The 25,290-nt window shown below is 35.9% G+C and overlaps 1 protein-coding gene across 1 annotated transcript in view; it reads left to right on the top strand.

The window, feature by feature from the left end:
* The window catches only part of CCDC171 (coiled-coil domain containing 171), a 160,889-nt gene that overhangs the window by 94,682 nt on the left and 40,917 nt on the right, over nt 1-25,290 (top strand). Inside the window, exons 21-23 of the mRNA XM_085042372.1 lie at nt 8,828-8,973; nt 11,699-11,753; nt 23,563-23,694. Of these exons, the coding sequence (XP_084898498.1) occupies nt 8,828-8,973; nt 11,699-11,753; nt 23,563-23,694 (333 nt within the window). The remainder of the gene's footprint in view (nt 1-8,827; nt 8,974-11,698; nt 11,754-23,562; nt 23,695-25,290) is intronic.

The following is a 25,290-nucleotide window of genomic DNA, read 5'->3' as shown; positions in this document are numbered from 1 at the left end:
ATAATTTACTAAAATAATTGGCTGCGTGGTATCACCTAGTGATAGGCATATTTATTTCTGTTGTTTCTGTAGGTGAGTGAAGCAGGTAACTATCTGAGTTTTATGTCATCATGGTGCCATTTTGTGTTATAGTTAGGAAATACACCAAAAGAGAAAAATAAATAGTAATTCAGTTTAACAGTTGTGGTGATTTATTGCTGTTACTGGTTAACATACCAGTTTCATCTGTTTCAGGATCTGTATTTGCTGTGTTCGGGGAAACTTATTCCGTGTTTAAACTTTGTGTTCTCAGTTGGCACTTGGTATGACTCAAAGCATATCCAGAGGGAAGTGAGACATCCGATCAATATGTCTTTATAGCACTTTGATCTCCTTGCTTGAATATTGGGATGTAATATATCTTTGATGCTTTTTCAATAGAATGATTTGAAAGTCGCCTTTTATGTAAGTTAAATTTTGTTTTACTGTATCTATTTTTTGCTAATGTGACGACTGCCCAGTTTTTAATTAATGGAAGGATAGGGGTGACCTGTGTAGAAGAACAGACCTTCTAATATGACGTTGAATATTTTTCCATTCTTTCTCATTTTATTGAGGTTTAAAAAGTAAAAGGGATAAAGAGAATCAAGTATGCATGTTTTCTCCCTGCAGGAACTTCATGCAGAATGTGGCTGGCCTGATAGTCTGATAAAACATTCATACACTGAATAATATTTGGGGCTGTGTGGAAACACACATACCTTGCGTGTGGGGTTTGGTCAAAACTCTTCTGAAGGGAAATGCAATATTTGAATGTAAGCAATATAAAGTGATAAAACTTGTGAAGCCCATGTTAGTGTTAGTACCATGCTAAAAAGAGGAAATTTGTCTAATTAATTAACTAAAGAAAATAAAAAACTCTTTATGAAGCAAGATCAAACCTTTGCGTGTCATACTTGGCATTATCTCTAACTTATTAATGTGATGGCTCACATTAATGCACTTGTGTATGGTGGAATTGTGCACCAGCCTCTTCCAAGAAATGGATACAGAATAACCTGCAGCAGTAAATGAAACTTATCTGGGGCCACCAGTATATTGAGGTCACAGACAGTATATTTTACACTTAGAACTGAACCTGAAGTTCTATTTAGAAATTTTCTTGAAGCTGTTCTGAAGACTCCTAATACTCCAATTTTTTGAACCAGTGCCCAAAGAGAAGACAGAGAAAAGGTACCATAGTATTTGTTTTGCAAATTTAGTTCTGAAGCAGAATGCTGTGTGATTTAACCAACTGATGACTTTGACTTAACTGATGACTAACTCTGATGACTTTTTGTCTGTGTCCAAATGCCCCCTAACTTCAGATTGTACTAATTTTTAAATAAACAATAGAAATGAAAGTGTGGTTGTTTAATTTGTATGAATTTTTGTATTTTGTTGTCATTGTTAATATTTTATTGCTGTTATTTCTTTTTCTTCCGGAACTGTTTGTTAACTGAGTGTTACCATTTAGAAATATTCCAAACAAATTTTGTGATACAGATCTAATGGAAGAGTATTTCTTGAGAACTTAAAATAATCTCTTCTAGGGCTTAGAAATGTCACTGGTAATGCAGGATCATTAAGACGAGTAGGACATAATCAGAGGCAGATGGTTTGAGGCTGTGAGAGATGAGAGAGGCGATAATGAAATGCAAGAAATTGGTGCAATATGTTGTGTCCTCATAGATATACAACTAAATGTTTTTCTATGTTTACATGTGATAGAGTAGCACTTTGAAAGGGAAGTCTAAGTGGTGTTTGTGTTTGTGTCTTGTATAGTGTGTACTAATGTGCACTATTAGATAATGTATCGCAAAATTAACAGTATTGCAGAGAGCAGCCCTACAGAGCAACATCAGAGTTAGTTTGTAATATTAGTGCCACCCTTACAGATGCATGACAGTTACAAAAAGTCATCTTTTGCAATGTAAACCAGGTGTAAACAATGTTTTTGAAATATTGGAGATGTACCAACTATAAGGCTGAGGGTCTACCAGGGTAAAAAGTGTAACAGTGAAAAACACCAAAATTATTCCTTTTCTGTGGCACTGAAATATGTGATTTAATGGCATGACACTGCCAAGGCACAGAAAATCTGCTTATGCGGGGTTGTGTCTTTCCTAGTCTGTGGCTGCAAAGGGCTAAGTGTTGTGTTGGGAGAGAAATTTACAATTCTAGGGGAAAAAAAGAAACATTAGTCTTGACGTAGCATGTCAGAAATTGAATAAGGAGTGAATGATCATGTACTCAAGCCACCGTGCATTTGATTAAAAAAATTTATTCTCACTTCACTTCAAGGGTTATTTATAAAATTCATAGTCATAAAGCCTGAGTTTTTCTAAAATTGTATTTGTTGTATTAAGTGGTATAATCCCTTTCTTCATCTTTCCAGTAATACTAATAAAATTCACTGAGCTTAAAAGGTGGTAAAAATTTCTAAAATATAATGTGCATAAATTTTTTTTCATGTGCTTTAACATTTTCCAAAACACAGTTTAAATGTAGGTTTCAATTATTCTCTGTTTGGATCAGGGTATGTCTGAAAGGCCCAGTGCATCTTGTTATTCAAAAGGGTCTCCCTTCAACAGTTCATGAGGATCTAGGTTATGTGTGGGCAGTTTATATTTTGTGATTACTTCACATAAAGACTTTAAAAGTTTAGTTTTAAATTGAAGCTGAATTAGCATAGTATGTGTCCTCTAGAAGAGGTTTTATTATGTGGAATTATTCAGGAAAAGCTACTTTGATTAAATTACTAAGGTCTTGATTCACAATAATTTTAAAACATACACAGCTCAATGACTTCACCAAGCAATTTCAGTCATACTTTGCTAAACATCTTGATTAATGCAGTTGAAAAATACTGTCCTTTCTTGTTGATCAGAATAGATTTTCTGTTGAGAAATGTTTGTACTATGGCAAAGAGATATTAAACCTAGCTGTAAGTCTTTGAGGCACTGTAATCCAGCTTGAATCACTGCTGGTGAGATATTTGAGGTACCTAAACTTGCTTGAATGTCTAAGACCTGTGTTTCTGTCAATAAACAAACTGTTGTCTGGATATACATAGGTAATGCCGTTTGCTATCATGACACGAATGCCTCAAATTTCAAGTGACTTTTGTAAGAAAAATCTCTTGCAAAATGAGAATGAGTGCATTTTCCCTATCCCATCCATTGAGTGACTCTCAAATAAAATTTAATTTAAGTGTTTCTTAATACTCAGGCTCTAGATCTTGTACAGTAGCTGTGTATTACAACTGTTTTTAGAGCTACATCTACTGTCACTTAACTCATAATTATCTTTAAATGATTGCTTGACATTTTTGATACTGATTTGGAGAAATCATAGTTTGTACTCCAGTATTATGAGAATTTTCCATGTAAAACAATCACAAGTGATTGTATTTGACATTGTGTTAGAAATGTGAAAGTATGTCTGCAAGTATCCCTTCATTCACCAGTATTTCACCAGTTGGTTGTTTATTTAAATTATTGTTCTGGTTGGTATTCATTTTGCTTAATAGACCCACTCATAGCCTCATTATGTTACACAAGGCACTTAAAAAGACATGAAGAGCATTTTTCACCTTGTTAGATACTCTGAGATCTGTAAACTGTTTTCAACTGCTTCCATGCTGTATCACATAAGTCAGAGAAGAGACGTCAGGTATGTCCTTTCTCTCAGTGCCAGTATACGAAAAGATTGCTGTTGCCAGGATGAAGGTCAAGTAGCAAAGAGGTTGAAAAAATCACTGTTTTTTTTTCTGCAAAGCAGATACAGCTCATTCAAGTGTCCTTTTCTAGCACTCATATTTCATTTCCTAGAGAAATTTAAAGGGCATAGGAAAGCATTTGTTTTTGAAGGGATGTCATTGGTGGTCAGTCTCAGGTTAGTTCTGCTTTGCAAGAGCGGATCAGCCACATGGCATTCATTGCAAACTGTTTTAAGACACTACTGCAGACACTGAAACACACAGTGAATCCAGATATAGCATGTTGATACTGTAGTTTAGTTTCTGTTGGAGAAGTGTAAATTCATCTTACTTCTTGACATCGGTCTCAATATACTTCTTACACATGTTTGATTTTAAGTATTGATGAGAAGGCTCAGTTTTGAATTTTTTTTGTCACAGAACTTTTTTCCCCAAGATTTTTAATCCAGTCTTTTGATAGAAGAAGCTTCATTTTTATTTCTTCTTGATAAATAGGGATTCTTTTTAGAAAACATCCTGTGGAATTTCAGCTGTATAATTTGAGCTGATGTATTTGGTTTGCATTGCAGTCATGCACACTAAAAATGTGGTAAACATTAAATATTAATGTAGCTTTTTGTACATTTTGGATCAGAACCATTTGAAGGTGCAGACTATTCTAGGGTACTTGCAGACTTTCGAGGGGCACTTAGAGATCATCCTGAAGATGATGTTTGTCAACAAGAATTATGTGAAATGTGTTTAAACTGCTGAAGGAATGGTTGCAGACTAAACTTTCTATACTTTTTTAATTGTGAAATTTTATTAGTTGTGTGTATAGGACAGCTTTCAGGATATATTTTTTAAAAAGTAATATTTTGCATCTAAATTGAGAATATACATATAAAACTTCATCTGGAAAATTTTCAATTTCACAAATTAGTTCATAATACACATACTCCAGTGTGTTAGCATATTTTGTACTGTTGTGTCTGTGTAATTTAAATTAATTTACTAAGCAGTTTGATCTAGCTTTAGTAGATCTTAGAAAATACAGTCTCAGTATAAATGTGTCACACATGCTTTGCATGAATTTAAACTGTATGACTGTCATTGTTCATCTAGAGCAATTGTCCATCTGTTGTCTTTTGAATAGAGTGCCTTTTTATGAGTAAAGAATGACAATGTTAAACTTTGATTTGCTTTTGTAATGGGTTTTGAATAAAAAGATTCCTCACTGCAAACCTAAATGTGTTAAAGGAAGCTTGTGGAAGGACTAAACCAACAGACAGCCAATGAGGTTTTTCTTCAGTGCTATCAGTTGCTTCTTGTTCTCTCCAACAAATGTTTTTTCATGCTTAATTTGTGAGGGAAAAAAAGTCTAAATCTAAATGTCTCTAAAGGAAACTCCTTCTAAGAATTCTGAGGAAAACTCAACTGATGTATGAGATTTTGGCACACTGGAGGGGAACGAATGCTGTGATGCTTGAATTAGCACCTGAATGCCTAAAAACCTGAGTAAGACAGATAACTGGCATTTTACAGAATGTTAATAAAGTGGAGTTTAGTTTCTAAGTTGGTTCAGAATCACTTGTACTTGAAAGTGAAAGCTCAGCATCTTCACAGAACTATGTGCAAACATACTAGGTTTTTAAAACATTCATTCTTATCATAGTTAGCCTCAACTTTCTAACAGTTGTAATTGTCCACAGAAAACATTTCAAGATAAATGCATTATCAGGTTTTGAAATTTTCTTATTTTTGTAAATACTAAGACCTGGGGGGCAAAATAAGGGCTATATTGTGGATTAAGTGAAATATCTCAAGGCTGTGCTTTTCTGATAACTGAACCTGAAGTGACCTTTCTCAGACACAATTACAGAGCTGTATGTTTTTCCTTTAATTTCATCAGGGGTTTAATTAGTATACAAATAAAACTTCCCTTATCTTCCTTTCTACCTAATTGGCTTGTCTTTGCTTATATATGAAGAATGTGAAAATGGGCTGTAATTAGGGTGACCGTGTTAACCTTTTTTTCTCAAATGTACTGTTGCCTAAAGGCCTCAAAGCCTAAAACCAGTGCTTTGGATTATTGCTTTGCAATCACTATGGCTCTCCCATAGGTTTTCTCATGAGCAGAAGGGCTTTGGGTGCTGCAGGTTCCCACTGCTTAACGGGATCTTCATTCTTCTCCCCACTAAATGTTTATTGATTATCTCACTGCTCCACACTCAGCCTCCAACAACTTAATATCAGGTGACAGTCAGGAGAGTTCTCCAAGTAATTAGAGTGGAGCATTGAGGGAACAATTAGGAGCAGAGTTATTAAACTTGATTTATCCTATTCTCTCCTGAACACTTTCTTGGATATCAGAACATCACACTTTCACAATCTACCCTAGCTGAGAAATTAGTGGCTAACCTGCTGCTTATCATTGTTGCCTTGCTGCCTTGAGGCACACCCTCTTGGTTTCAGTCACTCAGCTGGAAATATTAGAGTCCATAAAGTTTATCAAGGGTTTTAATTAGATCAATCTCAAGAAGCAAAAAAAGAGGCTTGCCAGCCATTATTTTATAATACACCACACTGTATTTGAACATTTCCAAGGCTTGACTTTAACCCACAGTAGCAAGAAGCTTCAAGTAATTGCTGCAACTGCTTTTGGAGTGCTCAAATCAGTTTCCATTTTGCTTAGATATTGAGATATTACTTGTAGATAAAGTCTGAATCCTTTGGAGATTTCTGTAAATGTGTTCTTTTTGAATATAATAGAGCAGCTCTTCAGCGAGATACTTGATTTAACCATTTCTATATTGCTTCATCACCAGCTAGTGTGAATTGCTGGTCGTGCCCCTTAAAAGAGTCAGGGCCTGCTATTGTCTCATTAATAGGCATGTGTTTGCAATGTGTAACCTAGATTAGTTAGCAGTTCTCAGAAGATTTTGACTAGTGGGTCTCTTCACTGTTTGTGGTCAGTGATGAAAGCTTTATGTGGGACTGGACAAGTCTTCTACCCCTGCAGAAGGATAGCTAACTATAAAAATGAAATAAATATGCACAATGTTCCTATTATCCTGTCTTCTACTTTTAGACAGCTAGGATCTTGGAGCTAAAATCCGTCCAACAGCCTCTACATCCAAAGATAGCTTGCATCAAAATACTAGCAGAAACTACTTAAAACCAGGTTTTTCAGTCAGGTGGGAAAGTGGGTTGGACAAAGTGTTGGTAATAGAGACCTTTTTCTATGTTCAATATATTCTGTTTGTCAAAGGTGGAAATATGGGTGGAGGGTGATTTGGCTTGGTTTTCAGAACTCTTTCCTCCATGCTGAATTAGCCAAGCAAACAGTAATCACAATAATTGGAAGAAGATAATGCTCTGGTTTTGAATTAGAAATGGATCCCTTTATCCATGCAAATCCACATCTGGTTTCTTGGAAATAACATTTCTGAAAATCTGATTATTCACAAATTAATCTGTTCAGACAGGGCTTTGATAGCTGCCCGTGGCATTAGGGTAGAATTTTTGAAAGCAAGACTTCAGGTTTTGGATGTCTTTGTGCAGTAGGTAAATGATATCTGTGTGTTTATCTTTCTGTAGGTGAAACATATCAAAATTGTTCATTGAAAATAATGACTAAGAGTCAGAATAGAGTTATTCAACCTGCAGTCATTTGAGCAAGACTAACATTAACATTTCTGGGGTATACAGTTTCTGAAATAAACTTTTTTAAAAAAGATTCTTCTTACAGCTGTGATTAATTTCAGCCTAGATTTTGAAAATTGCTGAACAGGTAATGGTGCTGTACCTTCAAAATACACCATTGAAGTAACTGATTGTCTTTTTCTCTTTAGGAATGTTAGAAGAAAACTTATGTCAGTGCACAGATTGCAGTTTATTTTGCAGAATTATGCAGTCCTGTGCTGTACTTTGCTATTTTATAGAAATTTATCATAATATTTTTTGAAGTGCCTCTGACCCTTAGATAGGTCTGAAACTTTTTTAGATAAGTTGAGTTTTAAGTACCCTCCAAACTTTTGTTGGCCTTTTTTATATACTGTTCTTCATACATCTCCACAGCATAGTACACCTCCATGTGCCACAGTCCACGACAAGTACTTCTGAGTATAAATTACACAGAGCATTCTTAGAATTTAAGCAGAAAACATACCCATAAATTTTGAAAACAAGGTGTGCAAGAGCTCAGTCTTGCAACTATGCAGTCTTTTATATTGTTTTAGAATATATCAGGAAATATGCTATTTGTAAAAGAATGTTTATAACGACCTATTATAATTTCTTTCTAAAAAGACAATTAATAGCTGTAAGTAAAATGTAACATTTAACAAATTATGAAATCAAATTATGATTACTCCAGTCTATAAATGTATTGATTTATCCCAGCAGAAAGGAGTAGAAACTAGCCAGGTTCTGTATTAATTAGTTCTGTGTGCTATTTTTCATCTATTGGATTAATCTGAATTGATTAAAGCATGTTGTGTTAATTCTAAACCAGAGAGAAATGTTAAAAAAAATACACATACTATTTTGCTTATTGGAAAGCCAGTGTTAAAATAGTAAAAGCACCATAAAATAGTGATCTATTCTTAGCAGAAAATGCAGCAAAATTGATACTTGATGCACTAGCAGAATATTAGATTAATAATTTTACTGGAACTTCTGAATAGTGCAGAATATTAAATAAATGCTTCTTTGTTTATTCTCTATTTTTGTGAATTCTTTTATTTAATGTTTATTTTCAATTAATTTTTGAGAATATTCTGTGTTCTTTAATACTGTACTCTTGATTATTTCCTTTGTGTTTAGATCTGGTATTTGTAAATATAGTACCTGTAGCATAGTGTATGTCCCTGCTTGATCAAAAAATAATTTTATTTTATAAATATATTTGTACGTAGTCAATATTCTAAAAACTGGGGGGTTCTGAGTCAGTAATGTTTTTGCAAGAGAATTCATAAAACCTTAGTATTCAATGGTCCAAATCTACTTCACAGTCAGTCTGTTTTCCACTTTGTTTAATAGCCTATGGCATAAACTGAAGTTAATTATTTGGGCTGACAAGTAACTGTGCTTTCTGTCTGCTTGCAGAGTCTCTCCGAGGCAACGATGGAGCTGAGGAGAAGAGATCGATTTCTGCGTCAGCAAAATAGACTTCTTACCCAGCTGGAGCAGGACAAGCGTCGACTGAACGAGAGCCTCCGTGATGCAGAGAGTGCCCTCTGCACGGCAGCGAAGTGAGCACTGGGACCTTGGGGAGATCACTTAAAACGGACAAAAGATCAATTCTTACTTTCATGCACAGGGTTTTAGCCTTGGCTAATGTAATGCTAGAAAACAAAAGTACATCTGCCTCTCTTTGAAATTCAGTGATAGTCCTCCAAAAAAAACCTGTTATTTCAAGAAACTACATGTTACATTTTCTGTAGTTATCCCATAATGGTACTACAAATTCTTGGTCCTGAAATAGCATAAGCATTTTGTCTGCCAATTATCTTACTGATTTGACAACATCTCTTTGGTAGATCCTTCACATTCTGTTTATTTAAGAAAATATTGTTTGTTCTTTCTATTTTCATGATACCTTTAAGAAAGAGATACAATTTATTTATAATAAATGCAGAAACATCAGCAAGGTGACAGGTCTTAGCTGCTAAAGGGGCTGAAATCCATTTTGGACCTAGTCTTATCTGTGGAATAGTATAGATAGATCTGCTGATTTGAGTGAGTTTTTAATTTAGATGTAACCCCCATGTCTTTTTACACTATAACTTCAAGAGTGGAAGGAAATGTTCAGGGATCATTTTTGAAAATATTGGTAGTCAAAAGCTGTTCCATTGACTTGAATGAGATTATTACTAACCTCTTAGAGTTATATAGTCAGATAAAATTATAATCCTTTCAGACTTTGCTATCTATTGCTGTTACAGTAGTATGCACTTTGAATATTATTGGTTCATGGCCAAGATTTTTAAAAAGTTCAATTTAAAATAAAAATTTCTCATTATACCTGGGGTACATTTGACCTCTGAAGAACAATAGCTTAGAAGCTTTGAGGGTTTTATGCACCAGCAAAATAATGTAATTAATATATTTGTCAGTGAAATGTTTAACAATCTAATTAAAATGACAAATATTATTTGATTTGAGTGTATCAAAGCAGATTATGACCTGAAAAAGAAGTATTTGTTCTTGAAAGCTTGCCCATTTTCACTCTACTCCAACCTATTTTATGCACTCCAGTCAGGATCATTCCCATGGCCATTCTTATATTCAGAAAAGGTTATTTTATTGTGAAAGCTCTCAAACCAGTCACTATTCTACCAACTCTTCATAACAAGTGTCTTTTTTTCCCTTTGGAATATATAAAGAAAGTAGGTAAGTAGACTTTGCTCTTATCTGGAAAATCTTATTTTAATATCTATTCCATGACCTAAGTGATTGTAAGCAATGCATGGGTGTCTTTCAGTTTCTTTCCTGAATATCTGTAGGGCTTTAAAAGACAGCAAGATGTCCAGCTCAGTCTAAGAATGGCTGTCTTGGTTTTCTTTTAGTGGTGGCCAGCAGTTCTTTCCACTTTCCTCCTGGGTGAGAAACAATATTAATGAAAGTGTCTGAAACAGTGAACTTGACAAAAATTTAGTAGGCTTTTGGTAATTTCTGTGTGTTGTGGTTTAACCCCAGCCAGTAACCAAGTACCCTTGGTACTGTCTACTCCAAAGAAAGGCAGGATCCTGAAAAAAGAAAAGTCTATGTGGTTTTTCTAGGAGTGTAAAAGCCAATTCCACTCTTCTGGCCACCTTTCTGTATTTGCTATTAAGATAGTATGTGTGAATCCAGAGATGAGAAAGGAGCAGCCATTCCATGGGGAAGAATGCCATGATTTTGACTGGAGAAAAAGAGGCTGAGGGAAGATCTTATCACTCTCCACAGCTACCGGAAAGCAGGTTGTAGTGAAGTGGGGCTTGGTCTGTTCTCCCAAGTAACAAGGGATAGGACAAGAGGAAATGGCTTCAGGTTGTGCCACGAGAAGTTTATATGGGATATTAGGAAAAATTTCTTCCCTGAAAGTGGTGTCAAGCACTGGGACATGCTGCCAAGGGAAGTTGGGGAGTCACCATCCCTAGAGATATTTAAAAGATATGTAGATGTGGCCCCTGGGGCGACCTTTTAGTGGTGGAGTAATAGTTGGATTTAGTGATCTTAAGGGTCTTTTCCAACCTAAATCATACTGATTCTATGAATTCTGGTTTAGGTATTGTAGAAGCTCAAACAAAATATACACATAGCTAGGAAAATAAAAGACAGTCCTGGAATATTAAGGTGTATTAGCTTTTCTGGCATGGATTCCATTTGACATCCTACGGTGTTTTGTTGGTTGTGCTGTCCTTTCTCCATAGTCATATGGTGTTATACAACTTCAATTCTATTTCTTTCAATAATGAGTTGAGGCCAAGGTTTTTCATGGCAGCATAGCTGATGAAAGCTGTCATTCTTAGTGAAGCCCTAATCTACAAAAAGGCATAAGGGAGTTGTTTCATTCTCCAGACCTCCCATTTGTTAGGATAGGATCCTTGCCTGGACTTCTTTTGGAAATGTATGAGCATGTGTTCTCTTCCTGCTAGAGCGTGGACTCAATTCAACATTCCCTTTATATCTAAAGCTGCAGATTTCTTCTCCAAGAACACAATAGTTGTTCATTAATATGCCCATAATTATGACTGGTTTAATTGGTAGTCCACAACAGAAACAGATTTCATTTGGAAACATGCCAAATAGTGACACATGGGCTATTTTTTCAGGTTTGCATTGGAGATATAAAAAGAAGACAAAAACATAACAGTTTGAGTTATCAACGATTATTTGAAAAGACATAATAGTTAAAAAGTAGCAGAAAATTAATTTCTAAATCGGTTGAGTTTCAGTTCTCTGATCTACCTCTTTTTTTTCCTCTTATAATAGAGATAAAGAATTGATCATTAGTCATATGAAAGCTGTGGAAGACACTCTTCATAAGGTAAGAATTCAAAGGGATTCCTCTTTGTATTTCCAAAGATATTAAAGTTTTACAACTGCTTTTGCGCAGGAAAGGAGAGGAGTAGAAATTGTAAAGTGATTTCCTTTCCTTAGAGTTTGTTTCCACCTTCAACTGCTTTTATCCTAAAAAAACTATGCATTTTTAGTGAAATAAAATACAATTTTGTAGTACAGAAACTTCTTTTTTTTAATACAAAACTTACTATAAAATCCACTTTCGTACCCTTAATCACAGAGAGCACTCTTCCTGGTTAGCAAGTAAAGTCTATTGAATATCCAAACAGATGACAATTCCTGTGGTGTTAAGTCTGTGCTGTGTAAGTCAGAGGTCATTTGGTCATGTCACATTCATGGTGGCCATGAAACATTTGGCTTTGTGTAAACTACTTCAATCTTTGATATGTGACAAAAAACTAAGTTGTAACCTCTAGTCAGAAACTTTCATGATACTTTTTTAGAACATTTTTTAAATTGAGTATCTTAAGTAGTCTCTTTGGCTTGCACTATTTTGTCCTGATACAGTATTATTTGAAAGCCCAGCAAAGTTTTGTATATTAATTATTAGGAGAAAGGTCTGGTTTTACCTGTAGCTCTAATGGTTGATTGTTTTATAACTCTTTTCAGTCTAGAGCAACACAATGAAAAATAAGTGTTTTTATTGCCTTGGAGTGTTAATTTCCCTTATCACATCTTGAATTCCCAGCAACATGGGAATTTATTCTTCATTTCAGTTTCTGTGTTCACCAAAACTGTTGCTAATATAACTTTCATATAACTTTTCAAGTCTTTCTTTCCTTTAATGTTGAAGAAAGTGACAGAACCTAAATCTCTGTGTTTTAGCTGCAGCAAACTGTGCTCGTAGAGACTCTCGCTTTTTGCCCCTGCTTTTTTCATACTGGCTTCTTTTAAGCTTAGAAATCCATGTCAAGCAGAAACTGCTGTGTTTTTGCAGTAAGAGATACATGTAATGTCCTTGGCATTGAGAATTTATTGTTCTGGATTGGTTTTGAAAGCAATGCTGTTATATGCACAAGGATTGAAGTGTTTGGGGAAAGGCTATAGAGAAGGTAACGTGCTTAGTACTGATTAACCTGATGCAGTGAATTGACTGAGAAATTGCCATATTTTTTTAAATTTTAGTTACCATTTTGCTTCTTAATTCTTGATGTACAAAGTTGTTAAGCCCACATAGCACAGTAGTGAGTAGCAGAATAATTTATCCTTTCTGGTTTGTCAACCTAAAGAATGAGGAAAACATAAGAATTAGAAATGGCAGGATGCTCCTTTCTGCAGGAACTAAAAAAATTGATTGTAAATCATTCATAATTTGACATACCATTTCTCCTAGAAGCACAAAGGGAAATTATTGATCTTTGTTTGGGAAATATCTGAAATGTAAACCCTACATCATAATGGTAACTAATTATCTAGCATTAGTGAACATGGCTTATGTGTAAACTACCAAGTTTACACTGTTGTTCTTAAAGGGTTTCTCACACAGTGAAAAATCAGAACATGACCAAGTGGATTAAATACTAGTAAAGGAGCCATAAACCCATCTTTCTCCACTATAAATTCTGGGAATTACTTTTGTTTTAAAAGAAATCAAAAGAAAATGGGTAAAGTTCAGAATCATCTGAAGTTGAACAAGTACTACTATTAACTGCAGTTATACTTAGGGGAGTTTGAAATGGAAGGTTTTGGTATTTTTCCGTTGATGTATTCATGAGCAAATATCCACAAAATTCCACTGCATCACTTGCAGAATCTGTATTATTAATGCATAATGCTAAATTTTTACCTATAGACCTCAGAGGGATTATACAGACATCCTTAGTAATCTTACTTTGACTCAGGATAAGATAGTATACTCTGATCCATTAAAGTGGCCTCATTCTTCTCTGTGCTCTATCCTTTCAAGAATTCCAAAAGTCAGCAATGAAGGTACTAGGTCACCTGCCTGTGGGTATACCGGGATGTAATATTCAGCAAGAAAAGTAAGAGAAATCAGAGCTGAGGGAGAAAATCTCTGTGCATGCTTCTAACATACCACTACACCACTTTCTACTCCCAACCATGACTGGATGGAACATCCAGTATCATGCATTTGACGTTGCCAAAAAGTGCTTGTGCATACTTGTGCCCAGAATGATTCTTTCAAGACCATTGCAGAGCAACCTTTTTAATCAACCTGAATATTTATAATGCATAACTGGTGAAGAACTTGAGAACTGGATATGCTAGGATAGAAAATATTTTTAGCAACTAGTTCCATGTCCTTCATAAATTACAAGATGTTCTTTAGAAGTTTATTTTTTGTCTTATCCTGGGTCTTGTCACATTAGCTATCTCTGTGCTACTCCTGGAGCTGAATTATTTCCACAAGAAATTTCCTTTCTTCATCTTATACCATATAAATATTATGGACAAATATCTAAATGCAAAGTGAATATTTTAACAAGTGAAAAAAACCAAAACAGAATATCACCAAGGGCAAACAGAGACCTCAGGAGGATTTTGATTTGGTTCAGTTTTATTCTTAAAATACTGAAGATGACCAGAAGGTAATAGCAAAATGATAGCATAAATAAATTAATTTTTACTGAAAGAGTTCTGAAAGGAAATTCCATCTACTTGAAGTTCAAACATAAAGAGTTTTCTTAAAATGTTTTCTAATAAAAAGAAAAATAATTTAAGAGCATGTCTTATTTTAAAACCCCCGAGCAGTCCTTTTTTATGTATGAAAAATAAGTTATTTCTTGAAACACTTCCCCCTCAAAGAGTTGAGGTTATTTTTGTTATAAATAGACCCTTGTTATGCTTGTTGATAAACTCTATCCCATTATTAATTTCTTCTTTACTTCTTAATATCCTGGTTGAATACAGAGCATAAGACACATTAGATCTGTTAAATTTCTACAACTAGATTCTTTAACGTGTAGTTAATCATGTATTAATTATGGTAATAATGCCAAGGTTGTGGGTTCAATCCCTGTATGGGCCATTCATTTAAGAGTCAGACTTGATGATCCTTGTGAGTCCCTTCCAACTCAGAATATTCTGTGATTCTGTGATCCTGTAATCCCATCAGAGGAAGAAATAATTTTACACTATCCCTGCTAAAATCGTCAGCCTTCCCTTTGTATTGCTCCTATGTGCTCATGCTGTTTCTCTGCACCACTGTGGGCTCTCCATGTGGGCTGTCATCCTTCAAGAGTACCTGCTTCAGTGTGGACTCTCCATGGATTTCAATTCCTTCAGGAACTATCCACCTACTCTGGCATGGGATCCTTCATGTAATATCATGTGGACATGTGCTCTGGCATAGTTCTCTCTGTCGGCTACAGGGCAAATACCTAATCCTGTGCCTCAAGCATTTCCTCCCCACTTCTCTGACTTTGATGTTCAGTCTTTTACTTCCCTTCTTTTCTGCCTGTGTAGTGGATTTTTCCTATTCTTAAATTCATTTTCACAGAGGGCCCACCAGCAGGGCTGTGGGGCTTAGCTGTGTCCTGAGGTGGGTCTGGAACCAGCTTGGTCCTGCACTCGTCCGTCCTCCCAGAGGCCGCACCTGGTACACTGCTATAGCTGCTTCCATTTCAGCCTGCCTAAATAAACCTGCCTAAATCACTGCTCTCTACATTTAGCCTCTGCTACATACCACCATGGAAAGTCATTTCAGTGAGCCAGCCTTCCCAGAGACAGAAAATTGTTTGTTTCTCCTTGTACTCTTAACTATTAAAATCTGGACAAGCTTAGTCTATCATAGTTTTCAGCCTGTCATGGCTGCTTAGGATTTGGCTGTTTTAGCGGGTTAATAAAATATGATGTCCTCACTGTTTTTCCCAATACCACTTAGCAACCTACTCATTCTGACATTTTGGGACAGGTCAGGGATGAAAGCAGCTATTCAGCGTGCTCCTTTCCTTCTGGCAGTTGGTCATAAAAACTACTCTTTGTCCACTTCTGTAGTGCACTTCATTTCTGCTGATTGAAAGGTTCATATGCCAGCTGGCAGAACAATGTCCGTGCAGACCTGTCAGCAGTCATGACTTGAAATCCTTCCACTGTTGTGTTGTGCCATGCTGTTGTCTCCTCTGAAATGCCCCTAAACTGTCTGTTTATGAGATCTGGGTCCCATGGTTATATCAGTTGAAGAAAATACATGAACACTGTATCATGTATTTGTAAAAAATACAAAGACAGAATTATCTTTCTTTATCTAATTTAATGGTTTGGGGTTTTTTGTACAGAACAAAGAGGCAGTTGGAGATGGGGTGGGCCTTTGAATACATAAGAATTAGTAAGGTTTTAGCAGTAGATAGTTATTTCTGATGTGCTCCACAGCAATCAAATGCATTTCCTTATGATGACAATTTTATGGCCTGCCAAGAATTAATTTACAATAGATTTAAGTCCATATACAAGTGACTGCATCAGTAAAAACACTCAGTGTGAGTGGCAATAATTGTTAGTTGCAGCAAGGAGACCACAAATTGATCAGGTCCTGGAAGAACAGAACAGTTATGAGTCTTTAAGTTAGCTGTAGATATGACCTGACACATTTAGGTATACTGATCAGCCACATTTCTCTTAGTTAACTCTGATCTATAGTCCATCATATTACTTAGTTGTCTCAATAATGATTTAAAAGCCCTTATGTTAGAGATCTCAACCTAATTTTTTTTGGCTAGCCTAGTGAAACTCCCAAGATGGTTTTCCTGTGTGTTTAGACACATTAAGAATGAAGCCTGCTTGTGTGTGTTTTCTCAAAGTCTGTCCATCACTGTGGTCCTGGGTTGCTCTAAACTAGCCCTTCACAAGCCTATTGAAACCGTGAGGATGTGTACACGGAAAAAATCAAAAAGAAGACCCAATTAGATTCTTAAAATTCTAAATAACTCCTGTAAGACGTTTATAGTAGGAAACAAGCTATTATTTCTCTGTGGTAAGAAAAAAATGCAGTAAAAATACTACTTTTTTTCCTCCTCCATCTCAAATGAGTGCCTCTTAATTTCAGTGTTTGATGAATGACTTCTGTTTCCCCTCCTAGTAATCTGACTTTCTTGATCCGTGTTCCTAAAGATCAGTTGTGCAGGACATACAGGTGTTAGCACAGCTGGCTTGCTGATGACAACTCTGTCCATATAGCTGTCTAGTGTGTCATCACTCATATTGTTCAGTGTCATTCTGACCTAGCCAAGCTAAAAATGGTACTCCAGCTCAAGAGGGATTTAAAAACCTTCACAAAGTAAAGATAAGACATTGCCGAATGTCATATCCATGTGTTTAAGTGTTTTCACTTTGGACATATATAAATAACTAATTTCAGAGTGCATTTGTCTTTGTCTTTTGGTTTTCTTTGTTGGTTTTGGGTTTTTTAAAATTTATTTATTTTTTACAATTTTTGTCAAGGGGTTTTGTTTTGTTTTGGTTGGTTGGGTTGGGTTTTTTGTGTTTTTTTTTTTTTTAATTTTTGTTTAAAGGCTGAATACTTTTGTATAGTTTGCTTTCAGTAAGGAGAAATCCTTGTTTGGAGAATTGTGGAATTATTGAATACATTAGCTGTTATTTTCTCCAGACATAGGTTTGTTTTCAGCCCAAGGTCACTGAAATCTGTTCCTAGGGGATGTATTATAGTGCACATCTTGCAGCTACAGAGAAGCTTAGGTGCAGTGGTCAACATTTGCAAAAAACCAGCTCTGGATCAAATTAATGTCTTATTCAACAGACCATGTAGTTGTGTGTATGTAGTAATATGACAAAGCTTGAACTAATTTTGTACGTATGTCTGGGATGGTACTCTGCTCTGAAAATTAATTTCCATAATCTTGACTAGTCTTGAAGGGGGGAAAAAAAAGCCAAAAAAAAAAAAGAAGCCAAGCACACCCAAAACATGAGTTTTATGAGATATGTCTCCTTACACAAATACTGTTATGCAGTAATTAATGTTCTCTTAGAAACCACCTGTGAAATGGCTTGTTTTGTAATTAAATGCAAATTTGTATGGCAGTAATCAGAAAGGATAGGCACTGAATCTGTATACTAAAAGAGAAATTTTTAGTAGTTACGCTTTTGAGTGAAATATTTGTTGTAACTAATTACGATAATATATGGCTACCTACACTAAGGTGTGTCAAAATGCTATTTAAACCTCTGCCATCAGCAGAAGTCAGACCCTTGCATTTGAGGATGTATTCCTTCTTTTAGTGAAAGTGTGCAATGATCTGCTGGCATTTAGTGACTACTCAAACCTAATTGTGATGTCCATATAACAAGTATCCATTAAACTGTACCATGTAGCTCTTTTTCCCTTTCCCTCCTAGAAGACGCTCTTTTGTCTAAGTAAAATATGTTGTGGTTTAGTGTAGCTTGGTTTTTATCCTTCTCGGGGAAAAAAATGAAAGGTTTGGTGGGGTGTTCTTGCAGTTCAATTGACTACTTTGGTTCCAAATATCATTCCTTACCTCATTTTCTCTCTAATTGTGGCTATAGTTTTCCAGTTTTCAGGTGTTTGATTTAATGTTCCTTCAGTTTAAGGTACTCAGTCTTGTCACAGGAAGTCTCTTTACTTCTGGAGTGATCCTTGATTGCCAAAACATCCTGATGGAAAATATTGTATCTGAAATTGTATAGGTCCTCATTCAATTAGATTAATATACACTTTTTGCAATAATTTCCTTACTCTCAGAGCAGACTCAGACTCTGGTGTTAAGAGCAGCTGATATTAACAGATTGACTTTTTGATCTGACCAGGTCCTGCGGGATGTATTTCTTTGGATATTATATATGCCAAACCCGCAGCAAATAATTTGGGGTCTGTATTCCCTTAAATGGCTAACACTTAGGTGGATCACTTCTTTCTAGAGAACCCACATGTGTGAACATATCATGAGGAAAATTATCTATATCAGCAACTTACTTGAAGCACTGCTGTTATCAACACTATTCAGTAAAATTGTTGGTGCAACTTCCTTCCTGTATATTCACTTGTATTTTTAGTACAGAGTAAGAAAACATTAACAATTCATACTAAATATGAAAATAATAGGAAGTGATCATGAAAATTTAAGTCTATCCAACAATGTATATATATATTTTTATTATTCTCCTTAGTTCCCATATCATTTGTATAGCTATAACACTATAACAAATACTTGCCCATTCAAATTAGTTGCTATGTAATTTATTTCTGTTAAAATGCTTCCCATGGCAAAGGAGCATGTCTGGTAGATGTGCATGGTCTTGACTTGTGTCGTATGGCCCCCACTCTTCATGCTGCCCTGGAGGGATGGACGCTGTGCAGCTATATCAGCCACATACTTGCAAGACAGTCATTAAGACTAAGATGTGGTTTGCATTCAAACTGATTTCTTCTACTTCAAAAAGTTCTAAACCCATTTTTGTCTGTTATGTGTCACATGCAGAACACATAGCAGTGTGGTAGAAACCATTTTGCTTGTACTATTTTAGAATGATTTCTGTATTTGCAGCTTCTGTTACTATCAAATTCTGTTATTATCAAATTCAGCAATTTGCCTCAAAGACAAACAGATTAAATCACCGTTTTCCATTCGCTTACCACCAAATCATTGTAGGTCTTGTTCTGCTGTTTAAATTGCAGATGATCAGCTATTAAAAAAGTAGTAGCAAGTGAAAGTAAAATAAGCTCAAAAATAAGTATTTTTAATGTAGAATTGGGGAACTTTGAATTTACAAAGGTTCTCATAAATAGCTTACATTGTGAAGTTTATATCCATAAATAATCTTATTTTCTTTTTGCCATAAGAAAGCATCGAATTAGGAACAAAATAGAAACGAAAATCTCAGGTTTGTTGTACCAGTCAGATAGCAACTGGGAAAAGACATTAGGAAGGGCTGGGCACATTCTCATGCCATTTACAGCTTGCTAGCATTTAGTACCATGTCACTACCGGCATAACTGGACATACCAGAGCAAACTGTGCAGAGAAAAACAAAAGTGAGCACCAGAGTGGACCATAGACAAAATTATTGTTATCTTGAGCAGCAGACAATTTTAAAGTTCATTTTTGGATATGTAGAATTAGCCCATCAAATTCTACACCTTGGTCCAGTCAATAATGTAACTTCAGTTTATTATTCAGTTTCAGCTTTGATCTGAATTAATGAGTACTTTATTGATTTTAAATTGAGTGGCTATAGTGTTGTCTTCTTTGTTGCTCTCTTAATTAATTAAAAAGTTAAACACTGTCATAAGTCACTATTGTCCTTTATTTTAAAATGCTTTGAGTATTGTAATAGAGTTGTGTGGATCCATTTGTGATTTTGCCTGTTTTCAGACAGTATTTATACATGGCTAAACTGAAAAATCTAATGATCATCCATAGAGGCATGCTGTCACAGTACTTAACTATGCTCTGTATAAAATCACTCTTGCAACTATTCATGGTCTTAGCTAAAATTACATTTACCAAAATCAGAAATGGCCAAAACCTTCACTAGCATTGGATAAATACAAGTTTATATAATTTTTCCCCTGTATTAATTTTAGAGTACGGGGAAGTGAATGGTTTTAGGCATTTTTAATCACTGCAATAAGCCTGATTAGCTGATTAGGTGTTTTAGATTTTAACATTAAACTCTCCAGCCTAGGGAGACCTCTTAGAAAATGGTCTTGCTTTAGGTTTCATATGGAGAAAAAAAATATCATTAAATACAAAAAAGCTCTGAAAATTGCATTTTAAAGCTTAACTGCATAGGATGGCTCTTTTGCCTGTTGAGCTTCCAAATAAACCCCTCTTTTGAAAAAGAAATTAAATTCCCCATTTTATCTTTGCCTCATGGTTCTATAATCTAAGTTTGTGTGTGAGTATTGTTTTTACTTCATTAAAGAATGAAGAAATAAATACAGTTTCCCAGCTTCTGTCATTTTGTTTCTGGATCTCAAAATGCCAGTAGAGAGAAGTTATTAAACTAGTTCTCAACTAAGATTTTATATAGATATGGTCTCTCCAGCATGATTCCATGCAGGCATGACCATTATAGTTTTCCAGTCCTTGAACAGGTAAGGCAACTTGGACTGTTTTCACTTCTAGTGAAACAATGTAGTGGTATTTGTACAGTATACACCCAGTCTTTTGTTCTTACAATTTTTCCTGAACCCTCATGAGTATTTTTCAAAGGAAAATCCTGCCTTAATTTTCAGTTTCTTAGTATGCATATTGATAATGAGAAGTACTCTCTACAATCTAAGTGTTTACAAAAAATGTTGGGTTTGTTTTTTTAATTGTGAATCCTCATATCAAAAATCATACTGTTTAAGAAGCTAATACATACTTTTCTGATGCAGCGGTATTAATGCCATATGTTTACCACAATGCAGCCATTTAAAAAATGGGTTTTATATTTTGTTGTTCAGTGCATGTCAGATCCCAATACTGAAATAGGGAGTTTGAAACTAATAGGGTTAAAAGGACTTCTACTGTCTGTATTGTGTATGTATTATACCTACATTGCTTATACATTGTTTTTTTCCCCCTAGTATTAGCAATCTGCTTTTGTACTTTGACATAGGGATTTCCCTTGTGAATTTTGTCACAGAAAAAAGAGAATCATCAATATCGCAGTTAAACTTGACTTTCAAAGCTAATAGTATCTCATTTGGGGGCTGAAATTTAATAAATTTTCTTTGATTCTGTTTGAGTTTTTAAACATCAAACAATGAATTGGCCAGGGTGCAGTAAAATATTTAGATCTATTGACTACGGTTCAGAAGGGTAGAAGGCAAAACACTGGTGGTTTGATGTTGATAAATTCTTAGTACCTTAATCCACATTAATGTTTTCTTTTATCTGTGTGCATACTGGCAGCAAAGACGCTGAAAAGTTGGTGTATATATAAGCTATAAAAATGTAAATCAAGTGTGCACACGTGTGCATGCGTGTGTGTGTGTATTTAAAGGAATGCATTTTGTTATATTCAGCAAGGTTAACATCTGACCAGAATTACACATGCTGACAGAACACTCTAGAGAGTATGTTTGTTCCATAGGACTGTATATCCTGAACCTAGTGCACTATGTGTGCAAAAAACGTGTAGAGGACCTTTCCTGTTATAAAAATTGCATCATAGTGCATATGTTTGGCAGCCACAGGTATTGACAGGAATTCTTTAGGTCAACTTGGGAAATGCAGGGCTCCCTATTCCCACAGAACAGAGGAATGAATGAAATAAAATCTTTTCTTCTTTGTATCAGTAGATTTGCACATGCTTCTTTCAATCACAGCAGATTTCAAAGGCTCTGATATTATTTGAAATATGTTCACTCGTAATCAACATTTTACAAAAATCTAATTTTGTAAGTGGTTACAGAAAAGTAATCTGGGATTTAAAATGAATAGACTTATGTTTTAATTCATGTTTGGTGTGTACCCGTGGGTAAGGCAGCCTCTAACGAAAGCTGAAATTTATTTAAATAGTACTTAGTAAATGGTATATCTATTGATTTATATGTATTTAGTATATATCCAGTATATGTTTTAGTATATATTCTGTATATGTTGTAGTACCAGACTCTGTATTAGGTCATTAAAGACAGTAAATTATTTTTGCAGTACTCACTATTGCTGCTCAACAGATGCAGTGTATGCCAAATGAATGGATTTAATCTATTCATTTGTACTAACATATATTTGTATGTGTGTCTGTCCATCTGTATTAGAATATAATCTGACTACTGGGATCTCCTGGAGGCAGATATTGTAATTTTTGTATTAACCAGAATGAAAAATGGGTGCGTGGCATTAGATGGTGTGTGAACGTAAGCGGTGTGCCTGTGAAAGCTGCGCGTTAGATACGTATAATCGCCTCTCCGTGCTGGCGGACTCACGACATGTCGCGATAGGCAGGGCAGCGCCGCGATTGCAGGAGCGGTGCGGCGTTCCCGCTGTGCCGCGCCGTGCCCGAGGACAAAAGCGCGGGCGGCGCTGCCGCGCGCGGCCGGCAGGTGGCACTGCGACACCAAGGGCGCGCGGGCGGCTCGGCCTGCGCGCGTCCAGCTGCCCGACACCGCCGGACAGTGCTCGGACAGTGCTCGGACAGCGCTCGGACAGCGCTCGGACAGCGCCCGACTGCGCTTTGTGCGCATCCTGCCCCGCCCGCTCCGAACGGCACCCCTAGAAACTGAACAAAACTCCATTGAAGCCGCTTAGTGTGTTGTGTCTTACACCGAGTCCGCAAAAAGCGATCTAGTAACATTTTCATCTTCCTCCTCCTCCTCACTTACCCCCCTTATTAATTGGAAAGCAACAGGTTAGTTCCTTTTGCTTTGTGGATTATTCATTTTATTCTGACTTTAACTGAGTTGTTTCCAAATGAACCTCTTTCTGGAGGACTGATACCATAGTAGACAGAACTCATGCCAGCTTCTTGTTGGTGAGATCACATGAACTTTTTAATTTCATAGCTCATGTTTGTTTCACTTAGAAACACAGTTACTGCTTCTTTTCTTACTGGTTTTTATAGGCGACAGATCTGTGAAATGTGTATGCCAGCTGGGCTACTGAGCCCTTAGTGTCTTTTTTCTCGTTTCAGAACAGGGGAAGATGCTTTTTCTTCTTAACATTCTCTCCCAGCACTCTGAATTAGAGATTTATTTGCAACGAAAAATCAATTAGTCCTAAATTTATTCATGGATTTCAGGTCCAGCGATCAATGCAAGTCCACTCAGTGGGCTCAAGGGGACCCAGTTCATCCCAGTTAATGTGTCTGAAGGGGAATTACCATTGATGCTGTTTTTTTCCCTTTAGGTCAGAGATCAGGCCTTGCTGCCGTGTACTGCAGCAGCCACGAATGACTTCACCCTGGAGCTACCCAAACTGCACCTGGAGACCTTTTCAGAGGAAGGGCTGAAGGGCAGGCCAGAGGCTGCAGCATTTCAGGTTAGAGTCTAAAATAATCCTGTCTCTTGTTTTCGTTTTTTGCAACTGAGAACAAGAGACTAGGCTGCTCTGAATGTGTGGAGAACAAAAAGCTTCAAAACTATTGCAGTCAACAGTTGAAAGAGAAATAATTTTCATATATACTGTTGGATGATGTATTTCAGAGATGCTGTGAACTTTTAATTTTGCAGTTAAAATGTTAAATAATTGGCAGGGATATGACCATTGGAAAACCACAAATTCTATATTTGAAAATTCATATCACTCTATCCCACCCCCCTTTCCTCTGCTTAATTTTAGCAAGACAAATAGAAATAAAAAATGGGGGGAAAAAAAGATGAGATTTTTATGAAGCTACTTGGACAATATCAGAATTTTTCCTGTTTCAGTTTTAGAATTAACAATGATTTTTAGCCCTCATAATTTAAAAGAAACTGCGATTTGGAATACTTGAGTATAGAAGCTATTTTGTTCATGCGGGTTTAAATACTTATATGTTTCAAAATACTAATTTCATTAGGAGGAAACTGGGGAAGAAAGAAATTAAATGAAAATGTACATATTTTCAGTTCTGAAAATGGATTCTGTGCAAGCCTTCTTATTGTTTTTAACTTTGTTATGTCATCTTCTATGCAAACTATGCCTTAGTCTTTATAGCTACGCAGAATACACTATTGTTGAAGGCAAAATATTTTGTTTTCCCATTGAGAAAACAACAGGCAGAGTGAGTACATAATTTTTGCATTGTCTCTTCCATCTGAATCAGAGAGAATAAAGGTAGTAAAGTGCAAGGATGTTAGACAATGCAAGTATTGCACAGTGTGTATACTTTTCTGTAGTAACCTTTTTAATTTATTGTAGATTTTCTGTTCTAGATGCAGTATATAATTGCAGAAACAGGGTCATAAAACCACATGTTCGAGAAAGACAGATTCTAAGTTGGAAATTTCTCACTGTTGCCCTTTTGCATGCATGTGTTTCAATATGAAAAAGATTTAAATTATGTGTGGATTATCATGTTTCCATAATAAAGTAGTAGTATGCAACACCTCGAGATTCCCATGCATCTTAGTAAGCACAGCTGTACATCTCTAGCTGAGGGTAGGTTGCAAATGCTTCGCCAGTACAGTGATGATCGCTTTTAAAGCTGCACGAAAAGCTCCACAGGTGCTTCTTTTTTCAGAGAAGCTGTCATGAAATCAACAGCTTTTCAATACTACTTTTCTAATTCGGGAGCCTGTTAGGTTAAACCTGCTTCTTTTTTTTTTTGTCTCATTCCAACTTCCATTCTTTTTTGACCTTCCAGCTATTGCAGAAGCATTTGCAAGACAGCGTATTTTACCTTTATTTCTAAGAAGATGATGAGAAACAGGAGTATAAAAAGTTGCATTTCACATTTGTAGAGAATACTTGCTTGTGCTATAGCTAACACAGTAATGTATGTGCTGGATAGCTCACTGGTGGTGCAGTCATGTAAACCTACTTTTTGTTTACCTGACAGCTTCAGTTACACTTGGTTACTCTGTGCGTACACAAACAGCTCCAATGGTTCAGTTTGTATTACCGTGAAGTTCGTTTTTGCCTTCCATTTTGCTT

Source organism: Lichenostomus cassidix, chromosome Z (genome assembly GCF_008360975.1).
Source record: "Lichenostomus cassidix isolate B80296 chromosome Z, HeHo_3.0, whole genome shotgun sequence".
NCBI classification, from domain to species: Eukaryota; Metazoa; Chordata; class Aves; order Passeriformes; family Meliphagidae; genus Lichenostomus; species Lichenostomus cassidix.
This window is presented reverse-complemented; position numbering and strand designations above follow the sequence as displayed.